Genomic DNA, 19763 nt, shown 5'->3' with positions numbered 1-19763 from the left:
AAAACAAGTCTAATAGTGGAATATTGGTCCACCTTAATTTAACAATTAGAGCCAATTGCACATTTTTATGGTGATACCTTCAAATAGGTGAGGAATGATTAAAATGTCACTGGTATTAATAATAATACTTGAATATTATAACGCCACACTATGCATAAATGGGCTTCGGTGCTGGGGTCATGTGGGGAGAATGGAGGAGTATATATTACAGCAGAGAATGATGGGCTCCATTATGGAGAGGAAGAGGTGTTGAGGGAGACCAAGACAATGAACGACTCAGTTTTTAACGATTTGAAGGTAAGAGATATGAAACTAAGCAAGGTCACAGAACTAGTTGCAAAGAGACGATTGTGGAGGCGATTATTAAATTCACAGAGGCTTGCAGGCGGAACACTGAATGACATCAGATTATAACAAATACCTATGCGTGTGCTGTTACGGTTGACAAACTTTATATTCATACGACGTAGCGAGTTAAGAGGTTTTGAGATTTTGGCAGATTGTGTTTAAACTTCCGGAAGAAGATTGTACGTGCTACAAATCTGGCTGTGTACTTTTGATACTTAGGTGTCTGAAATTCACTAATTGTCTTGGTACGGAACTGATTATAGGCGACTCCATTTAGGTGACACAACATGTCCAATGAATTTTAGCATAGTCAACCTAGAATAATTTTACTGTTAAGCCTGCCCTTTTCATCCATTCAAGCATTTCGTGGATGTGTATATGATGATCTCGAAAACTTTTACTGTAGATTACAAGGTTGTTGAGATAAAGATGTATAAAGTCAAACTTAATATCACCCAAGTGGAACCCAGATGCCATATGAACACAGCAGCATAATCAATATGTCGGTTGAAAATACAGTCAGATGCTTGGGAATTTTGGTGAGTGGAACTTTGAATATATGCCTGATTTAAGTCAAGAATTCTTAGGTACTGTGTGCTATGAAACAAAGTGAATTAAGTGTCTAAGTCACAAAGTGGCACCAATTGATGTATGCTATTTTAATAGTCAATTCACAATAATCACAAGAGGTCACAATCCACCTGTGGTTCTCATAACTAAAAGCATATTTGTATGATTAAGCCAAAGGGCGTGTTATGCCTTTATGGAGCTTTTAATCAATGACCACCTTTAAATTTTATTTCTACGGAGAGCCAGTGTACAAGGTAGTGATCATATAGGTGTATTGTCTGAAACGTGGATTTTATAGCCCAACATATAGTATAAATAGTTGTTTGTAAGATGACAACACACTTTACAACATTCTCATTTTTTTCTTTTGGCTAGAATTTCCATTATATAACTAAAGCAAGGCTGATTGCATTAAAATTTTCCTCATCAATTGATACATGCTTAAATCGAGCAAGTGGCCATGTGGTTTGGGCCACATAGCTGTCAGCTTGCATTCAGGAGATAGTGGGATTGAACCCCACTGTCAGCAGCTCTGACAGTTTTTTCTTTGGTTTCCCATTTTCACAGCAGGCAAATGCTGGGGCTATACCTTAAGGCCATAGTTGCTTCCTTCCCACTTAGCGCCCTGTTCTAACCCATTGTTGTCATAAAAGCTATTTCTGCCAGTGTGTCGTAAAAAATGTAAGAATGTTAGACCATTAGACAATTTGGAATTAGTTATTATTAACATAATTTCATGTGATGAGCAGAAATTGTAATGTGAATTCAATATTATTTTGTGAGGTGATATCTTATCCAAACAATGCCTGCAAAACAAGTTTCAGATGTTAAACTCTTGATTTTCCACAAGAAGTTTTATATTCTAATATGATCCAAGTTGATTATAATCAGCTCCAATAAACTAATAAACAAAAATACAATGTCTGGTAACTTCCAAGTTCTTACCATGCTTTTGTACCAAAATATTACTTTAATAATATTAGTGAGAGCAATAACAGGTTTATTATTATTATTGTTATTATTATTAGTTTCAACATCAGCCATGGATCATACATAATAGTATCAATTGTGACGTTTTTTGACATTCTGGTGTGCATATATACCATAATTTCTTAATTGTGGATCAATAATAACATAACTTCCCCAAACAATTTCTACTGAAGTTGCAGAATTGCTCTTCTCAGACTCATTTAGAGAAATACTGGCATAATTACAATTTGAGGAGTTAAGATGTATTTTAGGTAAAGTTGGGCAACTTTTTGAATGTGTTGGAGAAAACCAAAATTATATAAAGCAATATTGGGCTTTGTACCAGATGGTTAGCTACTAATTTTTGATTTTGTGGACTTATCCTTGAAATGCTTTCTTGATACACACGTAGTGACTTCTACCAGTGCTAATGTTGGATGCATGATGTGACTGTGAGCTCTTACTACAGTATTTGACGTATTTGGAAGAGGTACACTAATTACATGAGATATGTTTCCGTACTTAATTATTACTGCTTCAGTACTGCCCACATCACCAGGGCTCAGCAAGTAGGGATGAGGCTATCCAGGCACGGAATGTTCATGCGATTGCAGGTTATAAATTTCATTTTTGTCTGTATTGAAGATCTATTTGTGATATAAATTATGATAATTTTATTAAATAACACCCATTCAATACATAATAAGTTAATGAGGACTTACATCTTTATTAAATTGTTAATATTGTACATGTTTTGCTCCTTTTTGTGGGTATCATTAGCCAATTATCATTTACCCAATGTTTGATAAGACCATGGACATATTCTATTGAGCTAAAATATGCTTTGTAAGCATGAGTGACAAATCTTATAATATATTTACAAAATCTTATACAATAAAAATTATGTTTTTAAGTTAAAACACATTTGTCTAAAATCTTAGTGTTACCATTGTCCTTTAAATTTGTTGACGAAACTCATCTCTTGAACATCATATTTAAAATCATTTTTAAAAAACGTTTGAGATCTGGCTAACTGTATTGATCAAGTATTACTTGACTTGTGTAAGTAATTGTTGTTGAGCCTTCATTAACTATATTAATGATTTAATGCATAATAGAGGCAATTATCAACTGCATAAAGCAAAATGATGGCCTTTTTAAGCAAAGTTTCTTAATGTATTCAATTTTGTAGTAGATTTTAGATCAATTTTATTCAAGGTACCGGATATGGTTTGAGGTAATGATATGGCTGATGATGTCGCATATTATAAGGTTGAAACATGTCCCAACTCTCAGTTTAATGAGGATTTAACTTTAATTTTAACATTTTGAGTTGTATTGAATAGGTGGAAGGGTAATAAATTACTTATATTTATCATAAGATACTTTCAGTACGGATTCACAGTGATTTTCATTACTTGTAATGTTAAGGCCAACCAGGCAAATACAAATAAAAACAAGTATCAGAACCTCAAAGTCAGAATCTGTAAAATCTTGAAGGACATCCAATTCTTAAAAGAATGTTTAAGGCTCGGTCTAATACCTAAGTTCTAAAGCCAACTCAAAGGAATAACATTCCAAAACACAAATCAAAAGACATCCAAAACAAAGTCTATAACATCTGGCTCAGAAATGAAATAAAACTCTTGTATAGGAAAAAATAAGAATTAAACATGCAACTTTATTGAGAGCTTTTGATCATCACACAATTATTATCACCTTTTGAATGGAACTCATTTCAAAGACACACTACATATAAATTACAGATTATACTAGACAAAAAGAAAAAAAATTGACCACAAGTTAGCATGCCTAAAGGAAGAGAAAGCTCAATCATTAAAGCGAAACAGAAACACAAGAACACCTACCTCCTCACGGAACATAACTCCAACCACAATCAACTTATCCGACATCACATTTTCGGATACTGAAATACATTTGTTCAATCAAGGCCTAAAATATAACTGGCCTAACCGAAAAATAACCTGAGGACATAATTACCACAATAGCTGAAGCCGAGTCAAACATAAACAAAGAAATCCCCTTAGATGGACAGAACGACATAAGATACGAAATAAAAAATAAATTACCCACTCTCGTAAAAGAAGTTTCTAACAATAACAATTTCACCTTGTTAAAACAGACACAAGAATTAAGAAAAAAGTGGACATCAGTAATGTCCTAGTAACTAAAGCTGATAATGGCAACACCATAGTCCTAATGAATAAACAAGACTACTTTAAAACAGGAAAGTTCTTATCCGATAAAAATTACTTGGCGATCGGTAAAGACCCCATTATAAAAACTGAACGCAGTATATAAAGCACTCCTGAAAAATTCACCATTTTTTAATGAACATGAATATCAGAAACTCTTCAATATGAATTCTAAGTACCCATCACCAGATATTGCCAAAGGTACACAGAAATATGTTCCCATTCACCCTATCATAAATAGCCGAAATAGTCCGACGTTTAAAACTTCGCAATTCCTTCAGAAATTTCTCAAGAAACACTTTGAATTCCATAACAAGCACCCCATAAAAACTCAATAGAACTATGTGAAACCCTCAATAAATCCAACTTACAACATAATTACATAATGTGCTTGTTTGGCATCACCAACATGTACTCGAATATTCCAGCTAAAGAAACTACAGAAATTATAAATAAATAATCTTTCCAATCACAGTACTTTAAGTTTAATGGAAATAGAAGAATTCATAAAATTACTAAATTTTTCTACTTAATAACTATTTTACCTTCAATAAGAAGATATACAGAAAGGAAGGTCTAGCCATGGGAGACCCTATCTCGGAAATTCTCGCTGAAATTTACATGGATAACGTTGAGAATAATAAAATTTAAAAAAAAAACATGGCTTGTGTCTCTGGCTATGCTATGTAGATGACACGTTGGCAATAATCGACAAAAGATGTAACAATAGAGAAAATATACTGTCCTATTTAAACAGCCTAGAAAACTGTATCAAGGTCACCAAAGAGGACGAAGACCATAATTCAATAAATTTTCTCGATATTACAATCACAAGAATTTCAGTCAAATTCGACTTTCAAATCTATAGATAATCTTCTTTTACTCCCACTACCATAAAACAAAATTCTCTACACCCACAGTCATATATACAACTTTCGTTTTACAGTTAAGTGTACAGAGCGCTAAAAGTTACTCTTTCGTCCGCCAATCTTAAGAAGGAAATAAATACCATAAAAGAAATAGCCACCTTCAATGGATACACTCCCTCAATCATAAATCAAATAATCAGTAATGTGAAATTAAAACTAGCCACAAACCTCTCCCCGATAGAAACAAGCAAATCAAAATATGCAACCTTTACCTATACCAATTCGGTCATACACCAAATTGCCAGCCCTAAAAAGAACAAGAAATTAAAATAGCCTTCAAGACTCAAAACTCAAATCAAACGTTGTTCAAACACAACACAATAAATTCCCCCAACAACAAATATTTAGGTACCGGCATCTATAGGCTTAAATGTGCTGAGTGCAATAGTTCGTATATCGGTCAAACCGGAAGAAGTTCTACAACCAGATATGTTGAACATTTCTATGCCCAGATGCATAATAATCACTCAATAATGAGTAATCATATGAGGGATACAGGACACAGTTTCACCACAATCGAACAAGATCTCCAAATTTTAAAAATAATTGGAAAAGGCAAACTCATGACCGAGTTCAAGAATTTGTACATTTTCCTGGACCAGAAAAACAACATAAATAAGGACCAACCTAAAAGATCCAATAGACAACAAAAGCCCTTTATATGGTCAAATAATAATTTTAATAGGTTGTCTTCAAGACAAAAAATTCTTCGAAGAATTTAGGACAGTGCCAATAAACACACCCACTAAGCCGATAAACGTGTAACGCCCCTCCTCTCCGTATGCACGCAGCTCCTCCCCATGCGCCGGCCACGTACCCATAGCCCCGCCTTCTCAGGTCCACTCTCCTCCATTAAGACGACACACAATACGAGGAGCAGAACATTAGTGACTGCCAGTATTTCAAAACCTCTCACACAAGACAACAGTCCAACAATACTAAAGGTAAGCGTTAACACCACAGACTCAAAATTTAAATGTAAATCCTCCTCTCTGTTCCTTCATTTTTCAACCTAATTAATAATGGATCCTCCTTCCTCTCAGAGCTTGTATACTTTGGACAACATAACATTTAATACCTTATACCACATTTTGAATTCCTCTTTCAACTAGTAAACCAACATCAGAACACACTAAAACAGAAGCACACCATCAGCATAGAATATTGTGCAATTCAACAGAAGAAGATAATCAATGACGTTTCAGCAGTCCTCATTAAATTTTTAATTAACTATTCAACATAAATCCTCGATTAGAATTGCGACATGAAATTAACGTCTTTCTGTGCTAGGCATACTATCAACATGGAATATTGTTCAACAGGTGAAGATGGACTAATGACATTTCAACAGCCTCATTTAGTTTGTCTCTGATAAACTGTTCAACGTAGGTGCTCAAGTAGAACTACGACATAAATATGTCTTTTTGGGTTAGTTAAAAAGAGAACAACCTTATTCACTACGTTTGAATAAGACTGTCAAGTACGCATTCCAAGGTCCACATTACGAATATTGGCTCAGTGTTGGAATGCATTTCCTTATTATTTTGTATATAATCACTTGCATGTTCTATACCCATTTTAATATTTTTGTAACAGTATCTTTAAACTTTCATTTCATATTCAACGTTGTTAATTTTCACTTGTACCGAAATCATGCTACTCATATAATGACGGCTTTTTAGGTGAAGTTTTATAATGTATTCAGTTTTGTAGTATATTTTTAGATGAATTTTATACAAGGTACCTGATATGGTTTGGAGGATTTTAATGTATTCAATTTTGTAGTAGATTTTTGATCAATTTTAACCTGGTAACTGGTATGGTTTGAGGTAATGATACGGCTGATGATGCCCCATATGAAAGGGCGAAACATGTCCTAACTCCCATTTTAATGAGGATTTAACTCTAACTTTAACATTTTGAGTTGTTTTGAATAGGCGGAGGAGTAATAAATTTCTTATATTTCTCATATGATACTTTAAGTAAGGATTCGCAGTGATTTTAATTACTTGTAATAAAACTGTTATCTAGAACATTTAAATCTGCGGCTCATCACAACAATATAACCAGAAAATCGTTCAGGAGGGTGGCAAGCAGCTCCGTAGTGATACGAGTTCTCGGATTTTTTGTCGTATTTTTATGGTATAAAGTGTAATAATATCCGCAAAATTAGTACCAAATACTCCTTGACAAACAGAGAATTGTATACAGTTTTAGAAATTAATAAGCAGTTATTAGTAGTGGGATTAATTGTTGGCGTGGTGTAGAAGTGAAGGTCTACAGTCCGCTGCAGGAATGGGTATCGGACGTTTGGGGGTTGGCGGGTTGCCGGATGGAGCAAGGTTGCCAAACCGCCCGTATCATTTCCCCACCTTGTGATGTGTTCAGTTGCTCTTAGTGGAGATGTGGAATTGAACCCAGGACCAAACTCAGAAGTCTCATTGAAATGCCTGTCTAACGTGTGTAATTCTAAACTTCGTGTGAATCAGCCATTTGTGATGTGTTCATTTGTTTACTCACCAGTCCTGAGAATATGTGCAATGATTAATACATCTCTACTGGAGAAAATTAACTCTTGTGTGCAGACATTAGTTGTCTTGGAAATGTAGTTTTCCTCAATATCCGATTCATTTTTTGACATGACATCTAGCAGTGCAAATAGTGATGTTAGCAACGGAGAATATTGGGCTGCACATAACAGGACATTTACATTGTTTTGATTTAATGCTCACAGCCTGAAATATTTGAAGCGTAAACAGGCAGTTCTGGCCACTCTTGCTGCTTTAGAACCACCTATTGCGTGCGTTAGTGAATTCTGGCTAAATTCGTCAATCTATGATATAGAAGTGGTACCTCAGTCCTACACATTATTTAGGAAACATCAGGGGGAGGAACACTTATTGCCATGAAACCAATTCAACCCTGTGTGCTTTGAGCAGCTGGAAACAAAGGCAGAATTTGTTTTGGTGAAATTCACATGCGCTGGAAGCAAGTACATTTTGGGTTCCATGTACCGAGCTCCGAACCTTCCCCCCAGTGACATCAATGAGGAATTACTCCTGTCTGTAATCCCTGTACAAAATGTACAACATTGATTGAAAAGTGTCAAGAAGGGTGGTGATTTCATCTTAGAAATGTTCTGGCAGCTTGATCGCCCTCACCTCCTGCCTCTACCCACAAATACCTTAGCAGCAACATTTGTTGTAGAATTCTACAACGTGTTCCTTGTGCAATTAATTACTGAACAAAGCCGTATAATGAAAACTCTTGTCCTTACTAACCTCCATCCTCAGTACTGAAAAACAGAAATAAACCTCTCTTCCTCCGAACACCTAGCAGTTACAGCTACAATGAAATACAGGGAACCACCAGTAAATAAAAATAAAAGAGTATTACTACAAAAACCTGGCTGGGAACTGCTATCATAACTTCTAAGAAGCAATCTACTTATCGTTACCAAGAAAACCTCTCCATAGATCACAAAAGAAATAGTCAAAATTAAATGCAAAAGGAATATGCTTTACAGGAAATGGAAACAGGATAGAAGCAATCTCATGTGGGACGAATATAAATGCGTGAGGAATTCAACCAAGAAACTCATCCACAAAGCATACAAAAACTACATAAACAAGATAAGTAACAACGGCAAAGACATGTGTTAATACCACAATAGTAAACACGGCAAATCAGCACAAAGGGACTCTGAGTTGAACGTGTAGTTCAGCACAAAATAGTGGGTGTACATTGTTTATATGGGACTAGTTAGGTTGTGTAAGGCCTAACACATTTGAATTGCTTATGTGGACATAATGGAGGTTAATCTCAGTGTCTCAGAGCTGAACAACCATGGAGTCACTCACTAGTTGATTTTAACTCTTTGAGCTTATAGATTTGAACCTTCCAATTGCATACCATTATGTTTACATAACTTAGAGATTAATGCTTTGGGTTCAGAACTTAAAAAATATGGTGAAGGATACCTATCATGTCTTTGTAGACTAACATAGACTAACTTAGACTGAGTAGCTCAAGGAGCTGAGCACCAGCTTTTTGAGTCTTGAAAACTGCACTGTCATCAGTCTAAAGGACTGATCTAAGGATCACTGGACAGAGGTGATGTTGAAACATAGCAGCATTTCACATCTCTGTAGACTAACTTAGGCTGAGTAGCTCAGGTGGCAGATCACTAGCTTTTGATTCTTGAAAACTGCATGGCCATCAGCCTAAATGGCTGATCTAGGAATGGTAGGAGTGAACTTAAAACTTAGTAGCATATCAAGTTTATATAGACTAACTTAGGCTGAGAAGATGTCATTTAATTCTATATATTGTACAAACATCCATCCATTTTTCGAGTTTGGTAATCTGCCTAGGTGAGGGGTAAGACTGTTGAAAACTGTGTGGTCATCAGCATTGAACAGTTGCTAATGAGCAATTGTCAGTTAAGCATGACTTACTGAGCAGGGTCTAATAAGTTATTGCAAATGATCAGGGGGCAGTTGAGCAAGGGCTAATTAGCAGTTACTTATGAGTGCAGGCTAATGAGCAGTGACTAAAAGTGTGGATTAATGAGGTGTGCATTACAATTTATTTTAAACATTTTATGCAGCTATTTTCTTACAACTCAGTTAAGTTTATATTCATAAATATCTTTGTTAATGTAGCATGTACAAAAACTCAAAAACTCAAGTTTGGCCAAGAATGATCATAAATATGAAGATTTACATCTTTATTTATGTAGCATTTTTCGTTAGAACTACTACTAACGCTATTATACAAGAATGAAATTTTATACTTTCCCGTAAACTACCATTTTATCCAGCCTACTATTTTGGGCGTCCCTCTTGCTTTATCCAGGCTTCAGACCTGCTCTACGGAGAGAGTTGGAGATAAAATCCAAAGGAATGTAAGTTATTGAAGAGTCTGCAACATTATAGAGTACTGTGTGCTACCGGAAAAAAGAAGGTACTCTACTGACTGTACTGTAAAGGCTATTAGTCACTAATACCCACACAATGTAATCCTTGCCCTATTTCTGGAATCTCTGCTTCATATTTTGTGTAACGACAATCTTGACCGGCTCTTATCTGTTACAAGCGTTGTACAGGTAGGTTGGGATCTTACATCTACGTACGGGCACAGAGACTTGTTTTTAACATTTCAGACTACATGCAGAGTGTTGACGTGTAGAAAACTGTATTTAACCTGCTTTGTTGGTAAAAATTCTTTGAGACCTTCTTGGTGGTCTTCTTTTTCATCGCCTTCTTCATTTTGTACCTAATCCTGCTGCTCTCCTTCGTTAGATGTTTGCACTGCAATAGAACATGTAGTAGGCTTAGGCAATGAAATGAAATTAAAATCTCTGTTGATAAGTACTATTGAGATCTTCTTTTTCTTCCTATAATTTATCTTGTTTTGTTCCTCTTGAGACGTGAGCATAGGAACAGAACTTGTTGTAAATCTAGACTATGAAGTAGAGTTTGAAATATTTTGTAAACGTTTACCATTCATAAATAAATTATTATATGGTAGAATACGTTTGAGCTCTTTAAACTTCTTTCTCGATGAAAGTACGCTACAAATTTCTTCATGATATTTTCCGTTGGAAGGGTTCTACAGCAGATTTTTACACTGTTTTCACCAAAAAACTTGCACTACATGACGTCTTACGACACTCTTTTTGTACCCCCAGAGGAACGTTCTTCCACATTCTTTGTAATTTTAACCCATGGTAAGTTGTTTCATGGTAGATATTTTCCTAATGACAGAGAGAGGCAAAGAGAGATGAACCAATCTTTTTAGTTTAATAGTTATTTCATTCTACACACCACTGGAGCGGGCCATCAGTCTAACCAATGGACTCTGTGGCCAATTACATTTACATATATTTGTTTTAGTCATGGTTGTGTACTAATTTCACGTGTTTTTTGGAAGTAAAATTAAAAAATAACTTTGCTTCTGCTTTTTTAAAACATGTTGTCAGAAATAAAAATCATTTTCTTGTTAAAGTATTGAATCATTACAAACATAATAACAGAACTGTGAGCATTGTTTTTCTCGAAATGAAACAATGTTAATATATTCATTTTATATTTCTACTTAGGTACATTGATATATATTTTAAATTTAATTGTACAAATCGATGACATAAAGCTATTAACAACATTTTCCTCCATGTGAATAAGCCAAGTTGTCATAATTTCTGAGGAAAAGAAAACAAACAAGAAGAACCTCACCCAGTGATGTGCGATCTGTATCTGTCCATAATTCCATTTTGAGTTTAAATGTATGTATGGTCTGACTCGAAAGTGGGAATTGGTGCTTGGTAGGAGGTGTGATTTGTATGGCTTTTAATCCTCAGGTTTGACCTAACAGCCAGCGGAAGAGGTGAATCCTGTGGTATACATTTTTATAAATTTGGTCAAAATGTACATTCCATTGAATCTTATTTTGAAACGTTATGCCTGGGTAGTAAGTGTGGTCATTACAGCAGGGGGTTAATTATTTAAGGTTAGAAAGTGTTTGTTAGTGGGATGGCATCTACATTTACTATTAAGAAAAGTTATAAATATTATTCTTACATTACTTTTGAATTTACCTGATTTGTGGGAGGTGAGGGGAAGAAACCCGTATGGCGTGTTATGGTGTATACTTTATTTTGGTATTGTAGGAAGGGATGGTAGTTTTGGGGTTTTCAAAATAACACAATTTTCGATCGAGCCATTGTTCGGGTTCATTTAAATTGGTTTGGATACGGGATTGCAAGGTACGGTTGTTGGATTCCACAGACAGTATTGCTGTGTGTTCAGCAAACTGACAATAAAGGTGGCAGATAATTGAGAAATGCCGCGAGTTCTGTGTCCCTGCGTATATTTGTTTCCTTGATTATGAAAAGGCCTTCGACTGTGTCAAATGGGACAAGTTGTGGGAAGTTCTCAATGAATGTGGAGTCCCAAAACACTTAACGTCATTATTGAAAGGTCTTTATAATCGTCATAATGCAACCATAAGGGTAGATGGTGAATGCTCAGAATTTTTCAATGTGACAAATGGAGTCAGACAAGGTTGCATAGTGTCACCCCAACTCTACAATATCTACGCAGAGTATATAATGAGAAGAGCACTGGATGGCTGGGATAGTGGAATTTCAATTGGTGGTAGGAAAATCAACAATTTACGCTTTGCTGATGATACTACACTCATTGCAGGAAGTGGACAAGAACTTGATGAATTGCTCTCTAGAGTGACAGTCATTAGTTCGGATTTTGGTCTAGAAATTAACATGAAAAACACCAAACTAATGGTTATCAACCGACAAAGTCAAATCCCAATCCAAATAACAGGATGTCTGAAAGATCTGGAGCTGGTGAATGATTGTGTATATCTGGGTTCCATAATCAGTAACTCGGGAAATTGTGATGAAGAAATAAAACGACGGATTGTCCTAGGTCGTGCCGCAATGGTTAAACTCACAAAGATCTGGCAGAACCGGGCATTATCCAAAACAGTGAAAATAAGATTGGTGGAATCACTGGTGTTCTCTTTTTTCCTATACGGCTTTGAGATCTGGACTGTGAAGGCTACTGACAAGAACCGAATAGATGCCTTTGAGATGTGGTGTTGGCGGAGAATGCCCCGTATGCCATGGACAGAAAGAAGAACAAATGCCTCCATTATAGAAGAACTGAGCATCACAAAGCATTTATCCTCCCGAGTTAGTGAAAGTTACCTCCAGTTCTTGGGACACATTTTGAGGAGAGAAGGAGACAATATAGAAAAGATCATTTTGCAAGGCAAAATTGAAGGCACCAGACCAAGAGGCAGAACATCAAGTAGATGGTTAGACCAAGCAAAGAAGATCACCGGTCTACCTCTTCACAATATCTTAAGCTGAAGACCGCTCAGCATGGAAAAATCTCGTTAAGGATGCAGTTACTAACGAAGTGAAGAAATGAGGTCACGACGCTCAGCAATAAGTAATCCGACTGATGATGATGATGATGATAGGTTGGGTAATATTGATACATAACAGGACATACAAAATTACTGACAGTGGGATATCTTGTGGTACTCCTGCTTTAATTGGAAACGTGTAGGTAAATGTGTTATGGATAGTGATTTTGGCTTGAAAATTGGTGATTGTCATTGGAACTGGAAGGTGATGGAGTTTATATATCAGTCTATTGAAAGACATTCTCGAAGACTGGTAAGTGCTGCACATATATTTGTATGTAAATATTTTGTGATGGATACAGAGATATGAAAGACATGGTTGTGTATGGAGTGCTGAGGACAGATACTGGCATTTTGCTGAGGTATGAGATGGAGGGAGTCGAGATAGGTGTATATACAGTGCACTAAGATGATTTCTAAGATTTTAGAACACCCTATTAGAAGGCTTATGGGACAAAATAATTTAATTGGTATGGTAGTTTTGGAGTTTTCAAAATAACACAATTTTAGAATGTACCCGATTTGTGGGAGGGGAGGGGAAAACCCGTATGGGGAGTTATGGTGTATACTTTATTTTGGTGTTGTAGGAAGGCATTTGTAGCTTCTTTTATGTGTCGGTAAGTAACTTGATCTACTCCAGGGGCAATGTTTTTAGTCCTGAGTGCGCCTTTTATATCTTAGAATGTAATAGTAGTGTTTAGGTGATGTTGCGAGTGAAGAACTGGAGGGGATTAAAAGCTGGGGCAACGAGGATGTTGTGCGCTACCCGAATATTCCGACATTGCATCGTATTCAGGGTACTAGGTATTGCAATCGGAGAACGGTGAGAAAATTACTTTATAATGATTTGCAAAAATGTCAGTCATTGCTTTATTATCACTGAGTGCACGTCTGTTATGTATTGTTAGATAATAGTGGTGGAATTGCTTTATGTTTGTCAGTTGTCTTAACTTGGTCCGGTATTTGCGAGCGTCAGTTGTGTTAGATAATTCACTGTAAGTATTTGCCCAGGCTTTTCTTTTAATAGCCTTAGTAAATGATCGAACATCTCTAATGGTATTTCTGAATGTTTAGGTGACAGTTTCAAAGGTATGCCTTGTAATGTTCGTGGGAATATTTTAATATTTGGAGTGCTTAGTGTGGGAGGGGATGTTTGGAAGGATGGGAAGTGCGGTGAGGAATGTGGAGTCGGTTGACAATAGTTAGTGAGGTTCGAATTTCTTAACTTTATTTTTTAATTCGTGCTGTGGAGTAGGTGGTTCAGTATTGCATATTATGTCTGAAATTTTTTGTCTGTATGCTACCTAATAGTTTCGTATATACCGTATGAATGTTTGGGTATGTTGGTTTTGTTGCTATGGGCTCATTAGTTCATTTTTTATGGTCAGTAGGGCAAGGACATTGTCATTTCCCCTTCAAGGTAGCATGGTGATGTTACAGGGATTGTCAGGTACCATCCCTGAGTTTCGTGTTAAGAACGCCCAGGTTTGGTGTGCCAGGCTTATAAATCTTGATTCCATTTACACAAAATTGCAAAGGTTTTGGAAGCTTGAAGAACTCCACCAACCATTTCTTACTTCTGATGATACGGCGTGTGAAGATCATTTTCTTGAATAATGGTCAAATGGATGATCTGGCAGGTTGAAGGGAAATTTCCTATTCGTCCTGAAAAGTCACCTGTATCTCAGTCTGAGCATAATGTAGTTCGAATGCTCATAGACATTGAAAATAAGTATGCTAGATTTCCAGACTTGGAACAGCAGTATGTAATTTTCATGCATGAATACAGTGAAACAGGACACATGGAAATTGCACCCCTTGAGACTTCTAACTCATTAAGCTAGTATATGTCTATCATTATGTTCTCAAAGATTCTAACATGACAACCAAGCCGAGAGTTGAATTTGGCAGATGTTGTGAATCTTGAAAGGGGATAGCTTTGAACTCTTTTTAAATGGTTGACCCTGAAATTTTGCATGTCTTCCTGTCTATTGTTTTAAGGTTCAGAACTTTTCTTGTTACTCTTTCAGCTTATATTTCTTAGATGTGAAGATTTGTTTTAAAACATCCTGCCCACAGGAGTCTTCAGATCAGAGTATTGCATGGCGTTAATCCTCTGATGAATATATCAAGGACCACCACCTTACCTCTGTTCTGCCTAATTTCCTGCTCCGAGATTTATAGTTCAACATGCTGATCAATAGACAGAATCTCACCGTATTTGCATCTTCTTGTTTTTACGTTCACGTTTTGACAGGTACTATCTTAGTTGAAGTAGCTGAAGAGCTCCAGTCAGAACTTTCTTCCCGGCTTTATAGTACACATGTGTATCTCAGATATTGGACATCAAATTGTCCGGAAGCCCTTGCCAATGTCCCTGTAGATGATAGAGGAATCTTGTTAACGTGTACCCTCACTAAGGATGAAGCTATTAAATCATTAGGTATTATTTGGCATCCTAAATGTGATGAGTTTCAGTTATTAAAAATAAACTTGAAGAATGCATATAAGGAAATCACTAAGAGAAGCATTCCCTCAATAATTGTTTCCATATTGGACCCTATTGAATTGTTTGAAGTGCTGTGGTTAATTGCAAACTTATATATATACTATTTGGCAGTTGGAAATTATATGGGCTTATCTGTTAGAGCCTTTATCTGAAATTATTGTGATTAGGGGTGCATGTAATGTGATAAGAAGCAATTTTGGTACATATATTGCGTTTGCTTTTGGAGATGTATGTATGTAGGGTATTTAGCCTGAAGGCTGGTTTGATCCTCTGCAGCTCCAACAACAGCTGTCTTAAGTAGCCTAGGCGTCACCGAAGAGGCGTACTAGGGAAATGAAGAGTGAGGTAGTTTCCCGTTGCTTTCCTCATCGCCGTTATATATCAGTCTGCCAAGCCCATTGAAAAGCATGCACCAACCGACCCTATGAGCAATATTTTCACACCATTTACAACAGGGACTGGCTGCATAAACAATGGTATTAGTAGCATCAATCATACCTCAGTCACATTCATATTGTGAAATGGAAGTAACAAATTTGGTATAGCCCATAGCAGAAGACATAGTGCACTTAAACACTACATCTCGCCAGCAAAGGCGAGCTTTTGGAGATTGTATTTTTTTTTTTTTTAACTTAGGGTACTCGTAAAATGTAATTACTTTTTTTTCTGTTTTCAAGATTTGGGAACGTTGCAGTATTGACCGGCAGTACAGTGGGTTCATGTAACAGAAGCTGCAAGATATCGAAAGAAGGAAGTGAGGTAATTTGCATTTTGCCCACTCGTTATGAATGGAACCAACACACACTCTCTGACTCATCCCATTTGACATTCGGATATATGTTGTAATGAATGTGGTTCTATGTTTTCACAGAAGTTGAAACTACGGCGACAGGTGGTCACACATATTGATGAAAGATCACATTCCTGTAATCAATGTGGTAAGAAGTTTTTTCACAAGGCGGTTCTTCAACGGCACCTCCTTATCCATACAGACGAGCGTCCATTTTCCTGTAGGCAATGTGGTGGAAAGTTCTCTCGGAAGGAACATCTTAGGAAGCATCTGCTTACACATACTGGTGAGCGTCCACATTTATGTAGTCAGTGTGGTAAGCAGTTTTCGTTGAAGTCAAATCTTCTTCAACACATGGTCACACATTCTGGTGAGCGTCCTTACTGTTGTGAAGAATGTGGGAGTAAGTTCTCTACGAAGGCACATATTCGGCAACACTTACTTACTCATACTGAAGACCGACCGCATAAATGCATTCACTGTGGTAAAACCTTTTCTCGGAAGTCGCTACTTCGACATCACCTAGTTACACCAATGGGTGTGCGTTCACGTTCCTGTAAATGATGATGTAAATATTTTGTCAGAAATCCATTCTTGCAATTCAACTGCTTACACATTTTAGTTTGCGTCCAGTTCTCTGTGAAGGAAGGTCTTCTGCAACATCTGCTTACCCATACATCACAGCGTCTATATTCCTGTGATCAATGCGAAAATCAGCCTTTTACGAAGGTTCGTCTTCAAAAGCACAAGATAAGTTATATTGCAGCACGCCCAGATTATTGAGAACGATTTGTGTAACAGTTTTGGTCAACAGTCTGCTTTGAATATGCACTTGCTTATATACATCGTAGGTGCGTAAAAAAAGACAGCGCTTATTAGAGACGTCCACATGAATGTAGTGAATGTTGTAACATTTCAGCCATATCTAATATTCTACAGCTTTTTTCGCGATTATTCTCTAGTGCCCACATTGTTGAATGAATGTGAAATGAAGTTTCTTGAAGTGTGCAAACTGGATATACAATATCTTAAACACACAGTAATATAGGTGATTAACAATTAAAATAGCTAATTAGCAGTCACTAATCAAAATACTAATCGCCACACGCTGAGCGCCATTTTTAATATAATGCTAATAATTTACCATTTAAATATGATTAAAATAAAATGTAATATGTATAAAATACTCAGTCGCCTCACGCTTGTGTGTCAAATGAAATTTATCTCTATAGATTACTAACATAATTGAAATAAAATCAATTAATACAATAATATTTCGAAATGTCCGTAGTATGGGCGTCCGAATTCACCAGAACGGATCCCTCGAATTTTCATGGAGCATGATAAATCCCTCTCGCCCTTACCGTGTACATAAAGCTGCGTACTGATACGTCTTCTTCATGTCTTACGTAACGTTCTGAAAACGTGAAAATATGTAGGGGATGCACCTAGGTTCATCAATTACTCCCCTGAATCTAAAATAGTTAACTATATTCTGAACTTTATCCGTGCATGGGCAATTCATCCACACATCAAATTACACATAAAATACATTCCCAAATTATCGCTGGAAGACTCCATTGTTACACAATCGACAACAACAAAAACAGTGGGAAACCGAAAGTGACGACCAAGCCACCATTTGCAGACCGTCCGTTTAACAAAGCACATATATGTAGATAAGTACACTTCATTGTCTCTGTGTATCAACACAACTTGCATATTCTTTTTATTGGCACTCGTTATATCACACACATATTGTACCTATATAATACTTGTTCACTGACCAACACTTGGTTTAGAGACACATCGCTCCAGCATCACATGCTTGTTGTTCCAGAACGTAAATTATGGATAGTCTGACATTCAGCACTCCATAGCTCTTACCAACATATGATACCAAGCTACCACAAGTGGTACAGTACCAAGTGCCTAAGCACTCAATAGTTGTAGGTTATTACCAAACTTCACAAACACAATAAGACCTGGTTCTCACAAATTTTACATCTCCTCTCCTCTGTTCTTTGAAGTCAAGTTATCTCCACCAAATTTCAAGTCCAGTCCATTATGAAGCCAAAAGCAGTTTGCTTCTGGTCGTTTGATCACATGCCTATGTTGACATCAGCCTCCCCCTTTTCTTACATGATACGTCTAGGTTGATCCTTGCCACCCAATCAGGAGTAGATGATCTTGTCAAAACCACGCCCTGAAACTCCTCCGGACTTCATGACAACATCAACAAGGTCACCTCATCGGACTCTGTGCTATTCACATGACTCATAGGAACTTCCTGACTACAACATCAACAAGGCCACCTCGTCGAACTCTGCGATGTCTGCATGACTCATACAAATTTCCGAGTTGTAATTAGCATTGTTTTCCATCCGTGTGTAAACAACAAATTACTGACATCGCAGTTTAAAACAGGAATAAATGCACAAATAATATAATGATAATAATAATAAATCGAACAGTGATCATAATAATAATATACCTTGCTTCTGAATACAGTGCAGGGGTGTGATATATATGTACTATCACAACACACACACATTGGATATTGGTCACACCCCCGTGTTAAACGTTGTAGTGCGTTTTCCGCCAATATGTTTTTCAGAAGCATATCTCGACCAAACTGTCGTAACTCATGTGGTAAATATTTCATGAAAAATTCACACCGTCCTAATGGGCACCTGCTGAAAGACCTTTATAAGCCTCCATACTCTTGTGGTGATAGAGCTTCAGCTATGATGGTATATAAAATTAAGCATAAATTGGTTCATACAAATTATATATTATATATTATTATATATATATTATAAATTCTGACATACACTCATATAACACTCGAGGAGCAAAGAGAGTCAATACCGAATTCGTAAAAACTAGTAAGTATGGTTGTAACTCCTTATGGCACTACTCTGCGAAGGTGTACAATGCTCTTCCAAAACATATACAACAGGCAACAACAATTTCAAAATTTAAACAAAAAATGAATAATCAATGGACAAAAGAAAATGAGCAGTAAATCATTCAACCAAGTAATGTACAGTGGTATTATATATTGTGTTTATATTTGTGAGACTCTAACGTATTTAGAAATAAGCTATTATTGTATTGTCAATATTTTGTAACTCTGCCAATATTTAATCTTGTATTGCACCATAAGAGCCTCGGCTCAGGTGCCCTTTCTTGAGTAAATAAATAAAAATTTTAAAAAATATAACTCCTTTCTTGACAGTCGTAGTGCGTTTTCCGCAAATATATATTTCGGAAAACCTGTTCATCCATACGGAATTTCGCTGAAACTCTCATAACTAATGTGGTAACAGAGAGCTTCTGCACTCTTGTGGCGAGCGTTTCCCCATATATCTCGTCTTCAAACTCTCCTGCCCACGCATAATGCTGGGCGACTACAATTTTGCACAGAATGTGGGAGTAAGTTATTCAAGAAATATAATCTTCGAATGCACCGGCTC

General features: G+C 36.5%; 1 protein-coding gene across 2 annotated transcripts in view; it reads left to right on the top strand.

The window, feature by feature from the left end:
* The window catches only part of LOC136885108 (gastrula zinc finger protein XlCGF8.2DB), a 75652-nt gene extending 56213 nt beyond the window's left edge, over positions 1-19439 (top strand). For both annotated transcript variants that reach the window (XM_068230191.1, XM_068230190.1), the window contains exons 6-7: positions 16172-16253; positions 16366-19439. In XM_068230191.1, the coding sequence (XP_068086292.1) occupies positions 16172-16253; positions 16366-16848 (565 nt within the window). In that variant the 3' untranslated portion in view covers positions 16849-19439. The remainder of the gene's footprint in view (positions 1-16171; positions 16254-16365) is intronic.
* The last annotated feature ends 324 nt before the right edge of the window (positions 19440-19763 follow it).

The sequence above is a fragment of the Anabrus simplex genome, chromosome 13, assembly GCF_040414725.1.
Source record: "Anabrus simplex isolate iqAnaSimp1 chromosome 13, ASM4041472v1, whole genome shotgun sequence".
NCBI lineage: Eukaryota > Metazoa > Arthropoda > Insecta > Orthoptera > Tettigoniidae > Anabrus > Anabrus simplex.
The sequence above is the reverse complement of the archived record's forward strand: the minus strand, read 5'-3'. Positions and strand labels throughout refer to the sequence as shown.